This window comes from Lissotriton vulgaris, chromosome 1_1 (assembly GCF_964263255.1).
Source record: "Lissotriton vulgaris chromosome 1_1, aLisVul1.2, whole genome shotgun sequence".
NCBI classification, from domain to species: domain Eukaryota; kingdom Metazoa; phylum Chordata; class Amphibia; order Caudata; family Salamandridae; genus Lissotriton; species Lissotriton vulgaris.
Genome location: NC_141685.1, coordinates 1,120,337,439 through 1,120,357,913, shown reverse-complemented (window position 1 = coordinate 1,120,357,913; position 20,475 = coordinate 1,120,337,439). Strand labels below are relative to the sequence as shown.

The 20,475-nt window shown below is 50.6% G+C and overlaps 1 protein-coding gene across 4 annotated transcripts in view; it reads right to left on the bottom strand.

The window, feature by feature from the left end:
- KMT2D (lysine methyltransferase 2D) overlaps window positions 1-20,475 on the bottom strand; it is a 1,692,256-nt gene that overhangs the window by 223,341 nt on the left and 1,448,440 nt on the right. For all 4 annotated transcript variants that reach the window (XM_086963706.1, XM_086963708.1, XM_086963710.1 and 1 more), the window contains 2 exons: window positions 16,098-16,255; window positions 15,657-15,789 (listed from right to left, as the gene is read on the bottom strand). In XM_086963706.1, coding sequence (XP_086819832.1) covers window positions 15,657-15,789; window positions 16,098-16,255 — 291 coding nt within the window. The remainder of the gene's footprint in view (window positions 1-15,656; window positions 15,790-16,097; window positions 16,256-20,475) is intronic.

The following is a 20,475-nucleotide window of genomic DNA, read 5'->3' as shown; positions in this document are numbered from 1 at the left end:
CTCCTGATGAAGATGAATTCAAAAGGCACCATTGGACAGGAAAGAAGCCACTTGGAGGGAGTCAGTCGCATGTCGCAATTCTGAAATGGGTGCAACAATGTGAGCACCCTCAAAAGAAAACCAATGGCAACTAAAAGGAGGCAAATGGACTAGCTCACCTGGCAAGGTCTTCGCAGAACGGGGAGGATGGGTGGGCGTTAAGGAATCTGAGGCTAGACAACGTCTCTACCAGATACATTGTTACCGAAGGTAAGTAACTCGTACGTCTGATAGAGACATCTAGCCGCAGATTCCTTAACTTAGAATAGATACCACAGCCATACCCCAAGGGGGAGGTGGGTGTGCGACAGAACAGCAGAAAGTGCCCAAAGCACTAAGCCAGCAACTGAGTGACAGACAATGGGGAAGGCTGTGGCGGAACAGCCAGATAGTACCCCAAATAGATCAGAAGAGCAAAAGAGAACGGGAGACAAGGTGTTCCAAAAATGCCAGAATGGAACTACACCATACCCGTATAAATATGAGATGTAGAAACGGCACCAGCTATATACCAGAACAAAAAGAGAGAGAGAGAGAGAGAGAGAAAGAGAGCAAGCGAGAGTCCAGAGCGAAGAGGAAGAAGGACTACTCTCAGCTTGATGGGGCACTATGTGGACACCAACCAAAGGTTGAGGGAAACATGAAGAGATGCAACTAGCGCCTATCAGGCTAGCCCATGGAAGGAAAGCCGGAGAGGCAACAGTCAGGAACCAAAGGGCAAGAGGTAGGAACTGAGGGATGTCTTAAAAGTACAGGCGGGATCAAGAAACAAGCCAAGTGCACACCTAATCACCAAAGGAGGGACATGGCGAACAGTATCAACCTGAAGCACGCTGATGCGGGCCACCACTTAAACACGCACAGAGCAGACAGCCACAGAGACAACAAGGTGGCGCAGCTAAAATGAGCATAGGACCGCCCAACCAGGCAGCTTGAAGACGAAGGTGAGAACCAACTCATGAAAAACAGATGCAGGGTGCAGAACCTGGAATGGCCGGCAACAGAAGAGCTGTCCCGCAGGCACAGCCGATATAGTGTAGGGCGATACCCAATGAAAGGAGCATATCCGAGGGAAGTGGCAGCAGATGCATCCGAGTACCACAAGGACCTGCTAAGAGGAACACGTATAAATGTAGAAAAGAATTATAGACTTCTACATCACATTTTCAGAGTACGAGCCAAAATGAAACTTCTTCCAGATGAGAATTATCGTTCAGCATCTGAACACCAAGAAGGGAGCAGCGTAAGCTGGGGGACCCCCCTCCCAGGAAGCGAGGCAACTAAGTGCATTTAAGTGTACTGAAAGAGACACTGCCGCGTAGAAGAAAGGCAATCCTGAATACAGCACAGAAAAGCTCCCTGACACATGGAGACATAGGACCAGATCTCGCAGCAGCGAAGCAAGGTGAAGATGTAGAAAGAAGGGTACCCATGGCAACCTGTAGATATATATCAGAAAAGGGTCACGAGCCACGACCTAGCAACATGGGTGTTGTAGGAGGAACACACCTAGTGCATTAATGGCAGGCAGTAGCCGCATTTCAAGCGTGATAACACTCTGAAAACCTCCAAAGGAGGAGAATGAGGGACATATGCAACACGACTCATGGTGTATAGAGGATAGCACCAAAGTCACAACATTGAACACCATACAATGGTAAGAAAAGAGCACATGGGGACGTATAGAGCCCAAAAGGATCTCCAGGCCCACATGGAATAAAGCAGAGCTATACAATAGCATACAAGTACCCCACTTAGAGTATGACACACCCCCAAACAATGGGGAACACCTATTAGGGCAAACCACAGTCAGGGGACCAGACACAACAACCTGTGGAACACCGCCACAGTAGGCTTACTGCCAGATAAAACCCATAATGCATCTGAAGGATGCTAAATGAAAGGACAACCACACTAGAACATGTGAAAAGAAGACCTGGAAAATACAGGCTTAAGGGGGAGGGCAAAAGCCCGCAAGTAGGCGCTGAACAGCCGATTCGGCGTGAGCATGAAACAATAGGACCCGATCAAAGGGTAGATCAACAAGGCGCTCCCGGATATTCTCCGGGTAGATGCTATCCCGCAACCAAGCATGGCGCCGTAAGGCAACCGAACCAGCCACAGCTCGGCCTAAGGAATCAGCAGTATCCAAGGCAGAGGGGAATGTAAATTCAGCAAGGTCACGGCCATCCCGGAGAAGACGAAGGAGGTCAACACGAGCCCCTTCAGAGGTGGCTGAAAGAAGAGACTCCAGAGAGTCATACAGGGCAGAGGTAGCCCGAGCCAAACACACACACTATTCAGTTAACAAAGGGCGGACTAGTGGCGGCGAAGATGTTACAACCCCACGACTCTAGCCATCTGCACTCCCGGGAGAGAGGAAGCATTAACTGAGGCGAGGCAGGGAAGGCAGATTGCAGAACAAACCCCTGCACATCTGGGTGAACAAATAAGCAAACTGGATGATGTGGAGCAGGACGGTGGTGGTGAAAGACAGAACGAGCCACCGGAAACTGGCCAAGCCCAGGTGCCCAAAAAGGTGTCATAAAGAGAAGCTTCAAAGGGCAGAAGCGGCAGGGGTGCTATGGTTCGTAGAGGGGTACCCAGCCACGTCGCACTCTGACAACGCCATATCATTTGGTGCCGGGGCGAACCCACCGTCGAGTAAGTAGCGGAGGCCCCGAGGATGCCCCAAGGACAGGAGAAGACCCAAGGAAGGCCTGCAGGGACGCGGCATAAGCCTCTATTAGGGTCCGAGTCACCCCTGTGCCCAGAAAAGGTGGATAAGGGAGGGGCGACTCCCAGGGGCGCACGTCCGGAAGGCTCCGGGAACTAGTGCCCCCGACAAAAGAGGGAAGTGAGGTAGAGGACCTCTGCGACATGCGCCGCGACTTACCCAGAAGGGGCGAGCGATGCCCCCGGGCCCCAGAGGGCGACCGACGCTGCAACTGGAAACCACTACCAGAGGGGCCTGCCACCGGTGAGGCCACCGGAGGTCGAGACGACTCCGACCGGGACAGGTGAGCCGAAAGGAGCTTCATCCGGCGCTTCCGACGGGACTTCGGCTTGAGGTGTTGGCATGAGTCACAATCCGTCTAGTTGTGGTGTTCGCCCAGACACCACATACAGATAAGGTGTGTGTCCGTCACGGACATTTGCTGCGAACAGGAGGTACACGTTTTAAAGCCCAAAGGCATCGCACACTGTTCCAGAGGGCATGAAAACAGGCAAGAGGAACCGCTTTCTCCGGATCCGCGTTGAACGCGTAAAAGAAGGAAACTGACGTCAGCGCACCAGGAGGGACTTATATAACCTCGCTGACGTCACGTACGTGGACGACGTCAGGGCGGGGTCGCGTGGTGCCATCCCCAGGCGCGCAGTGGGGCTGCTGCTGCTGCAAAAAAATCTTGATCCATTCTGATGCAAGAGGATATTCTAAGTTAAGGAACCTGCTGCTAGATGTAATGTAATGTAATGTATAGGCATTTATATAGCGCACTACTTACCCGGAGGGTCCCAAGGCGCTTCGACCGCTGCGAAACCCTTCCTGGCTTCCCTGAGAGATGGTCCCTTAATGGGTATCTCCAGGGTGAGACCAGGCATCCCCGGCGGTCTGGTGGGGCCGTTAGTGAAGATGAGGCAAGTTAACGCCCAGAGTTGCCGAGTGTGATCGCTGATCAGAGTGGGCATCGAGGCGAGAGAATTATCGAGTCCGCTGACCCTGGTCCAGAAACCTGCCGCGCTGGGAATCGAACCCTGGTCCCGGGCCGTCCTCTGCTCTCGGGTCTGCCGCCTCTAACCAGTGAGCCACACTACTTCACTACTAGATGTCTCTATCAGATTAATTGTGCAAACCCAATGTTATCATCTGGCGGTGATGGCCTAGAAGGATAGAGGTCCAGGACATTGTGTGGATCTGGATCGGTATTATAATCATCCCAAGGATCTCTATCGTGTGGGATTGTATGTGCGGCGACATCCCTATCTGCATCTGTGGTCCCATACCCACCCATATCATCATCTTTATCCTCTTGTGGTTGAGGTGACAATGTATGTTGAGGGGAGAGTGATGAAGAAATTAACAAATTTGAATCCGGTGGAGAAGGAGAGGAAGGTGGAGAAGTATTAGGGCCTATTTCCTTCTGTTTCATGGGTTTCCATAGTCTTGTTAATGGTCCAGTTTCCTCTTTTTAGGAGGTTTGGTGGTAACATGACCAGTTTCTGGGTCAGTGTGTAGAGTTTTTTGCTTTGGATTGGAAAAATCTGGCAGACTGTCAGTCAAAAGTCAGTCAAAATACTCTTTATTCGATTTTTGTTAAAATCATAAAAGGACAACATACAAATACAGTTTAAAACATCAATTGATCTAGTTACTGAATTATACCATGTTAACTTCATTTTTCCAAAAATTACAAAAGTTAAAAGTTATTACAGTAGTTAAAAATCTCCATTTAAAACCAAGTTTGGATTAAAATAAGGCTTTCTTAGGTAATCTTTTCTTCCTTGATCTGAATGCAGCTGTTAAATAACAGGCAACACTGAACATAATATGGGTATCTGGTAACATTTCAAGAAAAATTAAAGCTGGCCTTATTTGAATGAAGCCAGCAGCCCTTAAGACAGGAAGTAAATATTTTACCCTCTCCCTAGTGTAGAAACCACAGAAAAATGTAAAATGGAGGGTGTCTTGTACTGAGAACTGATCACAATCACAGGGTGGTCCATCTTCAGGTTTTGACCACACAGGAAAATTTCCTAATGAATAATGAATTAGATTCAGCCTGAATTTTGTAAGTAGGAGTCTATGGAGTGGGTTGGTCACATTTTTTAAGTACGGTTCCAGGGAGGGAGAGGTCGTTAAAACTATATGCGCCCTTACCTAGGGTTTCCTCAGTTCCGACTCCTCTCTTGCCATACAAGCCCTCTACAGGAATGCCTGCTTGACCCATCCAATATCTTCCCTTCTGATGTTAATTGGGTCATTAAAAAGTTCCGGTTTTCCCAGCGTAGCAAAAGTAGATCTAATATATTTCAGCCAGGGTATTCTCATGGCATTATCCCTCGAGATAACATCCTTAAGGATGGCATGGTTTAACGTTAACTCAGAGTTCAGCCATGTTTTAGACCAGAAAAGAAGTGGGGCTAGTTTTAATTTATCAACAATGTAGGGTAAGCCCATTTCTTCATGAATAGAGAAGGTGGGTGTGGAATTTGGAACAGATAGAATTTTCCTAATGATACCATTTTCCACCCTCTGTATTTTTACCAGGTTTGTATATCCCCACATGGCGGACCCATACATAGCAATTGGGACACACTTGCTGTTATATATTTTAATCACTGCCTCCATCGGTTTTGCTCCTAGTCTTTTTGTGAAGGCCAGCAAGGCTGAAGATGAACGTGCTAGACTAAGACTCTTAGCTTTGATCTGGGGAACCCAGGACCCTCTTTGATCAAAAAGGACCCCCAGATATGGAAAAACTGGTACCCTAGAAAGAGTCTTGCCCTTGCAGGTAAAGGATTTTTTGTGCAGCATATTAACTTTACGTCCTATGATCATGGTATGGGACTTAGTTACATTAATTTTCAAATCTAAGTTCTCCATGAAGGAGCCAAAGCGGTCCAGGAGGGCCTGTAAACCGATACCGGTTCGTGCAATTAGAACGGCGTCATCCGCGTATAGGAGGGCTGGTATCTGTTCACCTCCTATACGCGGTACATCAGCCATTCCTGCTTCTAGGTGTTTCCCCAGCCCATTTAAGTAGATGGTAAAGAGAAGGGGGGCCAGGATACAGCGCTGGCGCACCCCCTTCTCAGATTTAAAACTGTCCGAACACCTTCCATCCCTAGTGACCCTTATTTTGGCATTAAGGTCCTGATGTAACCTAGCGATAAAAGCTACCAGGTGTTCTTCTATGCCTATCTCAAGAAGGAGAGTCCATAGCTTACTCCTATTCACCAAGTCGAAAGCCGAGGAGAGGTCCATAAAAGCCAGGTATACTGACCCCTCCCCGGCCACCGTATACTTGGAGACCAAGAGGTGAAGATTGGAACATTGTTCAATCGTCCCTCTATTTTCACGGAACCCATATTGGATATTTGAGAGCCCCCCGCACTGTTCTAAATTATCCCTCAGTTTGACCAATAAGACTCTACCTAAGATTTTAAAGGTGGAGTCAATAAGGGAAATCGGGCGGTAGCACCCTGGGTCCTCCCGGTTTCCCTTCTTGAAAATAGGTACGATAATGGATGTTGCCCATGTTTCAGGGAGGGTTCCTTCGTTTGTTACTCTGAACACTCTAGCCAATACTTTGCTCCAGAGTGTCGGGCAATATCTAAAAAAATCCACCGGCACTCCATCGGGGCCTGGTGCCTTGTTTTTTGTAGATTCCATTATGGCTTTATAAACCTCCTCTTCAGTGAACTCTACTGTGGCTGAACAATGGTCCATGTCTGTGGTTTCATTTCGATCGCCTCCATATATATTACTAAAATGCTGTACCCATTTCTCGTCAGGAATTACACAATCTGTAACCAAATTATCGTCCCCCGTAACCAAATTATCGTCCCCCCGAGAAGAAAGAATGATTAATAATGTCCCAGAATTGTTTGCTGTTTTTAAGGACATCTATATTAAGGAGGTCATTCCAAGCATTATTTTTAATCTCGTTTTTCCTTGCCTTAAGGTTTGCTTTATAGGCCTGCCTCAAGTTTGAAATTAGTTCTCTATCTCTATCCTTAGCCTTAAGGGCCTGTTTCAAATCTCTATGGGACCGTGAGCATTTGGTATCAAACCATTTGTAAGGCTTTATCGGGTGCTGTGATAAAGGTTTTGTGAGTTCCCTGGCGGTTTGTGCACAGATAAAGTTAAAAGCTGTAATAATTTGGAGATTTGAAGTAGTTTGGTCCATATAAATTTCTAGTGGTCCCTCAATTTTGGGCAACATTGGGTGTCCATAAACTTTTCCTCCACAACCTTGCCCCATTTAAGCCTTCTGCCCTGATCACTGGGCACCGCCATGGTGCAAACCCGGGATTGTCCCACTCGTTTACGCCATAAGTCACTCCAGTGTATCTCAATCTGGCAGACTGTTTGGGTACAATATATTTTTTGGTGCCGAAGGCTTAGGGTCAGTATGTTCTTTCGACTTTTGGAATCTATGAAAGTTCCAATACTGGAGTAAATCGCTGTTAGCATGAGCTGAAGCCATTTTGGTTATGGCAGTCATTTTAGTTGGCCATATGCTCGCAATGTGCTTCTCCCCTCTTCACTGTTGCCTGCCCTTGTATTTCGCTTGAGTGATCAACTATAATTAACTCTTACAGCACTAAGCCAGAGCCTTGCGCTTGCTCAGAAAGGCCTGTAGCTGCCAGAATGCATCTGTCTTAGTGTGTAACTGTCAGGCTATTCCAACAGATGTAAGGTTTTTGTTACTCCTCCCACTCGGTTGACTAAGTAGTTTCCAGTTGTCCATATATGTGAATAGCTATTCTTGTGTATACTTGTACCGCCTCTTTTTGAGTCTTCATGCTTACTCAGCTATAAACTGGCCATAAAAGGCCCATGGTTTCTGTACTCCTTGAACTACCTCCTACAGTGGCCTGAGGGTACTGTATTGACGTAGTCTCCCTCATGAGAGGTTAATAAATCTATTTTCTTTGATATTACAGCCTCCGTGCCAATCTCTATTTTGTTAGTCTAAGGACAAAGAAGGGCGAACCCCTGCACCAGTGGGCCCCCGAAAGGTTCACTCCCACACTGTGATCATTAAGTACAGACCCTAAAAAAATGAAATTAGCGAGGCTGGATATGTGGTTTGTTGGCATTGTTAAACAGATAAGGCTTCGCCATCAAAGACACTGCTGCCCAAGTGTGAGCTATACATTGCTCGTTGGTACTGCTCTATCAGCCAGTTGTGCAGGTAAGAAAAGCTATGAATGGTGTTTTTGAGCAGGTGCACCGTCACTATTGCTAGATAATGTGCAAGTAATTTGGGCCGTATGACTCCATACTTTGAACTGGCAGTATTGTGCTGTTAGTCCACTTACCATACAGTGCAGACCAGTGGTAGGGAGCTGGAAGTATGGGGATGTGGAAGAAGGTGCGCTTGAGGACAGTCACAAAGTTCCCTTTTTGGAGCAGCATGAGGATGTCCTTTACGGTAGTCATGTTGAAGTGCTCTGACAGATGCAGTGGTTTAGTGGCTGAGATGTAGGATCAGCAGCAGAGCCATGTCCTATTTGGGATGAAGACATTTGCCGCACTGGAAAGAGGGCACCAGTTCAATGGTTTCTTTGCTTAAGAGGGAAGTGCAAGCACTTGAAGCCAGTCAGATGGTTGAGACTAAAGTCTTGGCAGATGAGGTGGTATGTTTGATGGTGTGGAACTCCAGGCTGTACCCCTGCTGTACCATTGACAGCACCCATTTTTTTGGAGGGGGGTCAGAAGCAGAGGCGCCCTTGCTGGATCTATCTCTCCACTTGCCTCTATCATTGCCATGGTATCCACCCCTCTGGGTCCTAAAATGTTTGTTGCTGGAGGTACCCTTGCCTCTGGGGAGGCGTAGGTGTTTTTGCTCTTTCTCCGACCTGTTTATGGAATGCAGACCTGGCTGCTGAGGTCTGTAAGGTAGACACTGCTTTGACAGTCTCCTTGGCCGTAATTTCTTTTCACCAGTATTAAAATGAGCTTTTGGATTAACAGAAGCTTGCCACTGAAGCACAAGTTACTACTTGTGTAACGATATATCTGTAAGAGACATTAGTTACTGATAGATTCCTTACCTTAGAATATCCCCAGGCGTCAGACTGGATCCGGAAATTTTTGCGTAGCAATACCCCTGCGCGTCGGTAGGTGTCGTCCGCGGCCGTCGTCGTTAGCGCCGGAATGACGTCGTTGGAGTACTTAGACGCCGCCCATGCGCGCTGACGCCAGTTCTGATACACAGCTTTTCCGCTCCAGATACGCAGAGCCATGATAGAACCAACACTGGTGCCATGAAACTAGGGCCCTGAAAGGGGATGACCGTAACCCTAGATATCGGTTCGCAGAACGGGGAGGATGGGTGGGTCGGTAAGGAATCTATCACTAACTAATGTCTCTTACAGATATATCGTTACACAAGTAGCAACTTGTGCATCTGAAAGAGACACGTTAGTGATAGATTCCTTACCTTAGAATAGATACCCTAGCAATACCAACCCCGGTGGTGGGCCTGCGAACCAATAATCACACCAGAAAGTCGTGGAGGACGGAACGGCCTAAGAAGCCATCCCTCCGGACTTGGCTGTCCAGGCAGTAGTGTCTTGCAAACGTGTGCAGCGAGGCCCACGTAGCTGCCAGGCAAATGTCCTGCAAGGGCACTCCTCGGCCCAGGGCAGTTGTAGTCGCCGTGGCCCGAGTAGAATGAGCCCGCAATCCAGCAGGGGGCTCCTTTTTGGCCATGGAGTAACATGCCTGGATACACAAGATGATCCACCGCGAGATGGTCCTCTTGTGCACCGCCTTTCCCTTCTTAGCGCCCACGTAACCAACAAAGAGTTGGTCATCCACCCGGAACTGGCGTGTGTGATCTAGATAATAAGAGCACACGTTTTGGGTCCAGACGGTGGAGCCTCTCTTCCTCTTTCGAGGGATGCGGAGGCGGAAAGAAGGTGGGCAAGGTAATGGACTGCCTGATGTGGAAGGCCGTGACAACCTTGGGCAGGAAAGAGGGTCTCGTCCGCAATACAACCTTGTCCGGATGGACAGATAGGAAAGAAGGTGTAGAAGAAAGAGCCTGGAGCTCACTCACTTTCCTGGCAGAGGTGATGGCCACCAGGAAAGCAGTCTTCAAAGTAAGAAGACGGAGAGGACAGTTATGGAGCGGCTCAAAGGGAGCACACATTAGGTAAGTAAGTACAAGATTCAAGTTCCACTGGTAACAGGAGGGAACATGTGTGTGATGCCCTTCAAAAACCTATTTACAATGGGGGACTTGAAAAAGGAAGGCTGATCAGGTAGCCGTAAGAAGGCGGAAAGGGCAGAAAGGTACTTCTTGAGAGTGCCCAGAGCAGAGCCCTGCTGGGCAAGAGAAAGAAGAAAGAGGAGAACCTCAGAAAGGGGTGCAGAGTGGGTCCACAGCCTTTGCTGTGACCATGCCACAAATCTGTTCCAACTGCAGGCGTATACCGACTTTGTGGAGGGACGCCTGGCTGCCAAAATGATATCCCAGACTTCGGGAGGCAAGTCAAATGGCCTCAACTGCCGCCGCTCAATCTCCAAGCTTGTAGGTGGAGACTGGACAGGTTCGGGTGCAGAACCGTCCCCTGCTGCTGCGACAGAAGGTCCTCCCGAAGAGGCAGACAAATCGGGGGATCGACTGACATGCTGAGTAGCTCGGGATACCAGTATCTTCGTGCCCAGTCCGGAGCCACCAGAATAACCTGGGCCCGGTCGCGCCTGATCTTCTTCAGCACTCTGGGCAGAAGTTGTACAGGCAGAAAGGCGTACAATAGACCGCAACTCAACTCGCGACGAAAAGCGTCTCCGAGCGAGTGCCGCCTTGGGAATTCCAACGCGCAGAACTGATGACATTGCGCGTTCTTTTCTGTGGCGAATATATCTAACCAAGGCTCTCCCCGTTGCTGAAAGAGGCCTTGCGCCACGTCCGAGTTCAGATGCCATTCGTGATCCATCATGCACCGACGGCTGAGTTCGTCCGCCCTGGCATTCAGAGAGCCTGCCAGGTGTTGAACCACCAGGGTCACGCCCTGATGTTCCAGCCACTGCCAGAGGCGCAGAGCCTCCCGGCATAGGGTCCACAACCCCACCCCGCCCTGTTTGTTGCAGTACCACATGGCGGTGGTGTTGTCTGTGAACACCTGCACTACACTCCCCCGGACAGAGGGGAGGAATGCCTTCAGTGCTAGACTAATCGCCCACACCTCCAAAAGGTTGATATGGAGCTGGGACTCCGCCGGAGACCAGAGGCCTCTGATCTCCGCCTCTCCCATGTGGCCTCCCCAGCCCTGGAGGGAGGCATCCGTCACAACTACGTGCTCCGGGTGGGGTAGGGAGAGGGATCTGCCACTGACCCAATCGCGGTCCGTGAGCCACCACTGCAGTTGTCTCGCAGTGCCCTCCGAGATCAAGACATGATCGGACAAGTTGCCCTGATGCTGGGCCCACTGAAACTTCAGGTCCCACTGCAGAGCCCGCATCCACCACCTGGCGTGATGCACCAGAAGGATGCAGGAGGCCATCAGCCCCAGAAGCCGCAGCGTCAACCTGACCGAGACTCGGGATAAAGGCTGAAAGATTGGAATCAGAGCCTGTATATCCCGAACCCGCTGTTCGGGTGGGTAGACCCGAAACTGCGCAGAGTCTAGAACCGCTCCGATGAAAAAGAGCTTCTGAGAGGGACACCGGTGCGACTTCAGCACGTTGATGGGGAACCCCAGCAAGTGCAGGAGGTCAGCCGTAGTCTGGAGGTGGCCGACTACTGTCTGGGGCGAGCCCGCCTTCAACAACCAGTCGTCGAGGTAGGGGAAGACTGACACCCCTAACCTGCGCAGATGAGCTGCGACCACCGCCATCACCTTCGTGAACACCCGTGGGGCGCTGGTAAGGCTTAAGGGGAGCACGGTAAACTGAAAGTGCTTGTGGCCTACCGTGAACCGCAGGTAACGCCGGTCGGCCGGCAGGACGGGGATGTGAAAATAAGCGTCCTGCTAGTCCAACGCTACCAGCCAGTCTCCAGGGTAGCTTAGACCTGAGCCAAAGTCAGCATCTTGAACTTCTCCTTTCGGAGGAAGCCGTTGACGTTCCGTAGGTCCAAGATAGGGCGTAGGCCCCCTTTGCCCTTCTTGGGTACCTGAAAGTAGTGGGAGTAACAACCACACCCTACTTCGGGCCCAGGAACGCGCTAGATGGCCCCCTTGGCCAAGAGGGCCGTGACTTCCTCTTGCAGAAGCTGCAAGTGATCCCCCGACACGCGGTGGAATTGCGGTGGCATGGCTGGAGGGGTCGCCTCGAAGGGGAGGGAGTAGCCCCTGCGGACGATCTGCAGCACCCACCTGTCTGACGTGACAGTGCGCCAGTGGGAGAGGTGATGGCGAACCCTGCCTCCCACAGGCGTCACATGGGTCTGAAAACTCGGAAGGTTTTGAGGCAGGTGCTGCAGAGGGAGGTGTGGACTGGCCTCACCGTTGTCCCCGACCGCCGCCACGGCAGTGTCCACGGCCGCCACCGCGCTGTTGAACATTCTGCAGTGCTTGGCTGTCAGTACGTGTGGGGGCACCCCTTCCTTGGCCACGAAAGGAGCGAAAGGCACCCGTTTGCTGGCGTGTGGCCGAGAGGCCCAAGGACTTGGTCGTAGCCCTGGAGTCCTTAAAACGCTCAAGCGCATGGTCTGCCTTGTCGCCAAAGAGGCAACGGCCATCGAACGGCATGTCCAGAAGTGTGGCCTGGACATCGGCTGAAAAGTTGGCGGACCTCAACCAGGCGTGGCGTCGAACCACCACTGTCGTTGCCATCGCCCTGCCCAGTGAGTCCGTGGTATCCAGCCCACACCGGATGGAATATCGCGCTGCATCTCGGCCCTCCACAAGGGTTTGGGCGAGTTTAGCTCGGACCTCCTCCGGACATTGCGGCAGCACGTCCGCGACCGCTTCCCACAGGGTGTGGGTGTAGCGGCCCAAGAGACAGGCGGTATTGACAGACCGCAGCCCTAAGTTTAGGGACGAGAACACTTTCTTCCCGAACTGTTCATATCTCTTGGATTCCCGATCGGGCGGGCAGACGGGAATGCGGTCTGGGAAGTGGAGGCCTGGATAACCAGGCTCTTGGGGGTGGGATGGGTGGACAAAAAGCAAGGGTCGCCTGGGGCCGGGCGGTAGCGTCTGGCCACGTTCCTATCCACAGGCGGACCTGTAGCGGGCTTGGACCAAGTGCCCACAAGAACTTCACACAAGGCCTCATTGAACTGCAGCAGAGGCTCGCTGGAGCTTGACTGCGGTTTGAGGACCTCAGTGAGGAGGTTAGTCCTCACAGCCGCGACGGGGAGCTCAAGGTTTAAGGCCTTGGCCGCCCTTGTCAACACTACACTGTAAGTAGACTCCTCCTCCGAAGCCACGGTTGGAGGGGAGACAAATCCAGTGTCTGGCGAAGTGTCAATACCACTGGCCTCCCCAAGCTCATATGTCCAGTCCTGTTGAGACTGGCACTCCAGTGCCAGAGGGTCCTCAGACCCCTCCCAATTTCCCTCGTCACCCGTCTCTTGTAAAACAGGATTAACAGACGGGGCCTCCTCATGGAAATAAAAATCTCCAAAGGCCGTCGGAAGCCGGCGCCAGAGTCGGACCGAAGGGAACATTGGGGACGGCGTCCACAGTGGGCGCCGGGGGCGACACCCGTGGGGCCGGTGCCGTCGACGACCCGGATCCGGAAGCGGATCCGGTGAGGTCCTGCGGCGCCGGCGGCCGAAGCACCCGACCCGCTAGGGCCTCCAGGTGGGACCGTTGGGCCCGGAGGCGCCACGGAACCAGACTGAGGAGGGAGGGACTTCATGGCCATGAGGTACCACTCGATCTCTCCCGGCGTCGCGCCGTGCCCAGGGACCCGAAGGTGTGGGGCAGGCGGCGACGCTTGCGACCCCCTCGGAGCCGCGTGTGCGGTGTCGCCCGAACCTCCGGCCGCATCGTGCGAGCGTCGGGGTGGGTCGGAGGAACGCTGACGTCTCTCCGACCTCTCATGCCTCTTACCTGAGGACTTGGATCCTAACGACCGATGTCCACTCCCGGAGCTGCGATGACTCCGACCCCGTGACTGGTCCCTCGACCTCTCGTGGGACCAGGACCTGGAACGGCGCGGGCCGACTGCCGGAGCTCGAGTCGCTTGCAGGACCGCTCCCGTCTAGCTTTAGACGTCAGGGCCCGGCAGTCGGAGCAGGTGCGGTCGTCGTGGTCGAGGCCTAAACACTTCAGGCACCGGCGATGGGGGTCCGTAACCGACATCAGTCAGTCGCACTTCAAACATGGTTTGAACCCGGGTATCCCTACCCGCACCGATAGAGTCGAAGACTTGAGGAAAGAAATGATCAAAAAGTTTAGTCAAAAAATTACTAGGGGTAGAGCTTCTCCGGATCTGCGCTAGCTGGCGCGGAAAAAAGAAGAACTGACGTCATCGCGCATGGGCGGCGTCTAAGTACTCAGACTACGTCATTCCGGCGCTAACGACGCTGACGGACTCGGAGCCGCGGACGACGCCTACCGACGCGCAAAAATTTCCGGATCCAGTCTGACGCCTGGGGATATTCTAAGGTAAGGAATCTATCACTAACGTGTCTCTTTCAGATAGGCTCTTTTAGGAGCTGCTGCTCTACCTCCTGCCTGAAGCTGGGGATCCTCAGCCAGGCGAGTCTCTGTAGCAGGATGTAGGTGTTCATTTAACAAGAGGCAGCATTGGCACCTGTTAGTGCTAGAGATTATCTTGCCTTCTGCCATCAGGTGTTTGACTAGCTCCTCCATTTCATCCTACTGATGGCAGTTGTACCTAGAGAGTATTCCAACCCAATTAGCAATGATTAATTTCCCCCCCAACCCCAAGTCATGCGCTTGCCAGCAATATTGATCCTCTTACTCTCCTTATCTGGGACAGGTGCATCCTTTGTTGCATGGGTGTCTTATCTTAGCGGTATGGACCACTAGAAATCTCTACCAAGTGGAGGTACTTAACTGACCTTTCAGACCTGGACAGTCTCCAAGAAATTGCCCACTGTGTAACCACATGATACACAGTGGTGTATTCAGGAGGGGAAGTTAATTGGGTAGGGGGATACATATCTGTCTGGGTTATCAGGGGGAGCTTAGGAGCGCGTAGGCTTTTTTGTGGCTTCATACTGTGGGATGACTTTGGCTGGGGGCTTGCTCGTAGCGGGGGTGGAATGGGGATCTGGTGTGTTGTTCTTTCTCGAGCTTTGGCTCTGAAGCGTTGGAGGACACAGCTCCCCTCCTTTAGTGATGGAAAGATCTTCATTGCCAAACAGGTCCAGTGTCTGGACTCCTGCTGCTGCATTTTATGGGCCCACTGGCAATCGAGTATGTGATGGATAGTCTATTTGCATCAAAACTCTTTTCATGCTGAGCAGGTCAGCTTGTTGTGCTCGAGTGACAAGAACAAGTTGCACAGCCTATACTAGTCTGGCCAGGGGTACTTGGCACTGCACTTGGGGCAAAACTGGAAGAGTGCTCCTACCAGAATATCCCCGCAGTCAGTCTCAAAATACGACCTGATTTCTCAAAGAAGCTGACTTGAAACCAGCTTCAAGGAGAGCCCTCTCGGTCGCTGTCTGGTGAAGATGTTACGCCATTGGAATATAAGGTCACGTCCGCTGGCACCTATCTACAGAAAGGTTCGTGTAACTGGTGTCGAATTTCTGACTGCAGTCACCAATGGTCCCTATAAACCAGGGCCGGTCAAGGAGCAGGTACTCGAATGCCTGAATCAGAAGTCGGACAAGAACAATTTGAGATTACATTTCTGTCTTGGCGCAGTGTTGACAGGTGTATGGAAATCATTTGTATCTACAGACCACATGCTATGAACATGGGGATTTGAAAGTGGCCCTGGTACTCACCATCGCTTACAGATTCAGGCAGAGGCTTCTTCATTTCAATTTGGTTCCGTACAGAGCCCTCGGGGAAAACATATGAATTGGGGATTTTGATGCTCAGCAGCCCTGCTACGGCAGCCATCACTCCGTTCAAGTTCTGCAAAGTAAGAAGTAAGTTCAGAAGAAAGATAAAGGCAGATACTTAATTAAAAAACACCAAGGAAAAGATGGATAAACACAAATCAGAAATGGTGTAAAGGGTAGTTAGTTCCATGAGCTGTCTTACAATGGCAAAGGATAAATGCCCCAATTTCCACACAGTATCCAAAAAAGCTCCACTGTAGGCCAGCATGAGCTGAAACTACAACCACAGAAGCTACATTTTGTAAGTTAAATACATAAAGGAGAATCTGGCCATAGTAGTATCGTGCCAAAATCCCCTGATTCATTTCACTTCACACCTACCTTGGCTGCGGCAGTGGATACAGTAAGCATAACGGATACTTCACTTCCTGTGCCTTTCTCCCATGAGACTCCTTGCCCCGCTGTTGCGGCCAACACCACTTTCTCTGCATGCTCTGGGAAGACATCCATATGATCAAAAGGATTCTTTTCTGGAAATGCTAAAACAAAATCCAGCAATACACAAGTTTTAGTCAGTGCACGTATCAAAAAGCACGCCCTCTTGATTTTGTCCGATTTACAATATGCACTAATCATGATAGCAGCATCTCCTTTTTGCCTGGTGCACTTTTAGTGAACATGATTAGTTTCCACAATGTCTTGCATGCCTAGCTTTTCTGGAGGAGATAACATTTCTTTGGTGGGTGGGGGGCGGGGGTTTGGGAGTTATGATCACACTAGTTTGGAGAACAACCAACTATTCAGTCACTATGCAAAGAATTCTGCAGCTCATCTCTGGATTTCTATTGAAACAGATTCCAGTCAGAGTGCCTCTCGTGACCAAAGGAGGGGGAACAGGTAGTGTCAGTTTGCTTATGGAGGTCACTCCTTTTTCTGGTAACTCCAGGTGGAGAATTAGAGCACTGGATGCTAGCACACTGGTCCTGCATTTTTAAAGATCTCCAATACAGGTTTTTCCAGATAGATTGCCAATATATTACCATAAGACAACAGGAGCTACTGAAAAAGATGCCCAGTTGGATGGTGGGAATTATTGGCAGGATCAGCATAGAGGATTTCCATCAATCATTGCTGCCAATCTAAAATGTGAATAATGGCTACCTTACAACTGCACTAATATAACTAGAGCACTGGCTTTACAATGTATACTTCATAACTTTAAATCATTTTAATCAATACTAACTTTGAAAATTCAAGTTATAAGTATGACGTCAAATATAAATGCTAATTGACATGCATCTCTGATCCAATTGCCAAATCACCTGCTGAATAGCACTAATGTTGCTGAGAAGTTTGTGCCCTGAGGAAGCGGCAAGGTACAATTTATGAAATCTGAAAAAGGGCGTTGGTAAATTAGCATTTTGGGAAAAAAGTACAATGGACTAGATCAAATATATGAAATAAGTAATTGAAAATTTAAACTGCCACACCGTGAATCATAATTACTGTCTAGTGCCCATAAAAGCAGGCACAGCCCCAGCACTTTAGTACACAGCTGGACTTACCACAGACTATAGGAGGGAGGTCCTGCTGTCTGTGGAAGAGTATGAGGCTGAACTACTGCCACTTGGAGATAAGATTAGAAGTAATCCTTAAAGAGTCAGAACAGGTCACAGGGACAAAAACAAGAAAAAGGACTTCAGTGGAAGAAACATCTAACCAGAAGTCAAATGCACCAAAAGCTGGGGCAACTGCCATCTGTGCTTGTGTGTCCTAGGAGCTCTGAGGGCTCGAAGGGTCACCAAAAGTTAGATATTCAGCCCTTGGTAAAGTGGGTACAGTACTAGTTGTAGTAAGCAAAGGACAGAAGTATCAGTCTCAGTGGAGCCCTCCATTTCTTGGTCACAAAGAACTCAAACTAGAATCTAGTGGGATGGCTTGGATCACCTTTTACATACGTTTTCCCAAATGGGAATGTGGATCCACTGTTGCTAAACTAATGATGTACTTAGACTGAGTGTGCACTGGGTTCCTACCAAACAGGTAACCCAGGGCCTATGCACTTTCCCTAAATGGCATTGAAAACAAAACCCAACTGGCACTCTTTGCCACAGGTCAGTCCCTTGTAAATGATACCACAGGTACCAAGGGTATTGTGGCCAGGGAAGGCCTCTAAGGGTTGCAGCACTTCTAGTGCCACCCTTAGAGGCCTTGTACATTTATACACACCCCCCCCCCCCCCCGGCCTGTGCAGGCTGCATTTTGTGGTGCAGAACAAATTGAGGAGTCAACATGGCACACATCTATGTGTGTCATGCCCACAACCCAATGCCCTGGCATAGGTCAGACACCCCTCTTGCTGGGTGCACTATATCAGTGGTGAGGCTACAGGTGCATGAGCACTGTACCCCTACAGTGTCTAAGCCAATCCTTAGAAATTGTAAGTGCAGTAATGCCATTAAGAGTATATGGTGTTAGGAGTTTGTCATTACTAACTCCACAGTACCATAATGAGCTTCCCCAGGCCATTGCTGCTTCCAGCAACTAGCCCCCAATGGTTCTAACCCCTACTTTGGGTTGGTGAATCGGTTGCAAAACTAAGTGAGGAAGGGAGGTGTGCCCACCTTTGCCAACGCCACCCCTCAGAGGGGGAAGGCGAGGTGAAGCACAACTCTCAGTCCCCGCTATCTTGAGAATGGGTGGACCCAGCCAACCAGAGTGAGGCATACAGTCCCCCCCCTTCCACTGGAGGGTGGCATAACAGGAGGTGTACCCAACCCAAAGGAAGGGATCCATTGGTCCCAACCTTTACCTACATGTAACGCCTCTAATTCTAGTATGTAGGGGCAACCACTAACCTTGCCTACTCAGACAAGAACCAACCAAGAAGAAGAGAATAAGGACCTAAGAGCCGTGCTGAAACTAAGAGGAGGACTTGTCCCCAGCCCTACCGGCCTGTCCCCACTGTGAGAAGGTGGCCTGATATGCAGTGCTCACTATTCTAGTGAACACTATGTATCAGTCCAGCAACCCTTATTGATGATTGGTTGTAAGTCAACCTTATAGACCAGCTATCCTAGTAGCGTGGATACGAGCAGTCTAAGGCTAAAGACTCGAGAGGGCGTGTTAAGCCAGCTGTTTACCACACATATACCCCTTGAATACCCAGTGAAAGGACACCACACAAGTGTTATGAAAATAAACAAGATATTTATTAAGAATCACAACAGCCCTGTACTCTTTATGAGGACAGGGTACTAAGCACAAAACAAAACTCTTACGAAAATACTTAAGTTAGCACAGTATATACAAATGCCCGAGGGGCACGGAAAACCATATACTCTGAAAGTGGAATGCAAAATTACTAGCAGGTAAGTACAGTACTAATAGGCTTAGGAATCGCTAGGACTTGACTATAGAACCTTCAGATTACTTATAGGAGGCCTAGGGGACTCGGGTGCAGAGTGTGCACTCTCACGCGTGATGCGGGACAAAGTCTATGGTAGCTAGTAATGACAAAGTTAGTGTTCTCGGGCGAACCCGACCTGGTAGGAGGAAAACGAAAGTGGATCCTGACCCTTGGATAGTGAGGCTATGCTGGGGCACCGAAATGCCGAAGTTACCTAGCCCAGGGGCTGCAGCTGCATAGGTCTCAAAAGACGTCGGGAATCCTCGTAGACGGAACAGGAGCCTGGAAGAAAGAAGTTGCTGGCAGGCGACCAGTGAAGAAAGTTCGATGGATCCAAGCCTGGATCGAAGGAAGATGACACCTGAAAGCAGAGGGGACCAAGTTCGAGACTACTAGCCAGTAGTCAGGTGGCACCAGGAGGGCACCGGATGGTAGTCACCTCGACTAGGTGAGTGGGTGACGCTGTGCTCGCAGATCTCACGGACCAGGAGGCGTTGTCGGCGACCAGGATGGAGGAGCGAGCTGTCCCACGATGGATGAAGCTGTCGGCGTCGCTGGACCCAGGATTGGGCAACAAAGCCTTGGCAAATTCAAGCCCACGCGGTGGACTCAAAATGGCGTCTGGAGTGGACCAGGAGGGTCCGGGGTGCTTCTCTTGAAGAAGGAAGCAAGGGCCAGTCTGGAGCAACCAGACCAGCAGCAGTGATGTCGTCGGGCGTCGTGAAGAAGGCCACAAGCCAGCCGGCTAGTAGCCACACAGCGCGGTGAGCACGCAAAAGCAGAAGGGCCCCACGCAGATCGTGGAGATGCTGGAGGGCTGATCTTCGGTGCTGGAGCTGCTCAGGGTTGGGGCTGCTCGGACCCCAAAGCACTCACCAGTGGAGCACACGGTGGGCTTGTTGCAAAGAAGTCGTGCAGTCTTGGCGATCGTCGGTCCCTCGAGGTCTCGTCGCACTCACAGTTCTCAGCTTTGCTGTAGAGGTGAGTAGAGGTCAGAGGTGCCAGGGAAGCCGGGTCTCGCCGAGCTGGGTCGTCGGATTCGTGAAGTAGGACTTGCAGCAGACCGCAGTGTTCTTAGGATGGTGCCTGCGGATGCAGGGTGACTACTCCTTAGCCACAAGGGAGAATCTTGAAGAAGGAAATCTTGATGTCTTTCGCAGAAAGTCGTGTCTTGATTCCAAAGATGATCTAATTTGAACAGGGGGCCCGCTCCCATCTTTATACTAAAAAAGGGGGCTGACCCGGTGACTAGGTCCTGCCTATGGGTGGGACTAGGAGGGGGGTGGTTACACCCCTCTGCCATGCCGGACTTCCCCAGGCCAGGGGCTGGTGTGCCCCTGGAACTGGTTC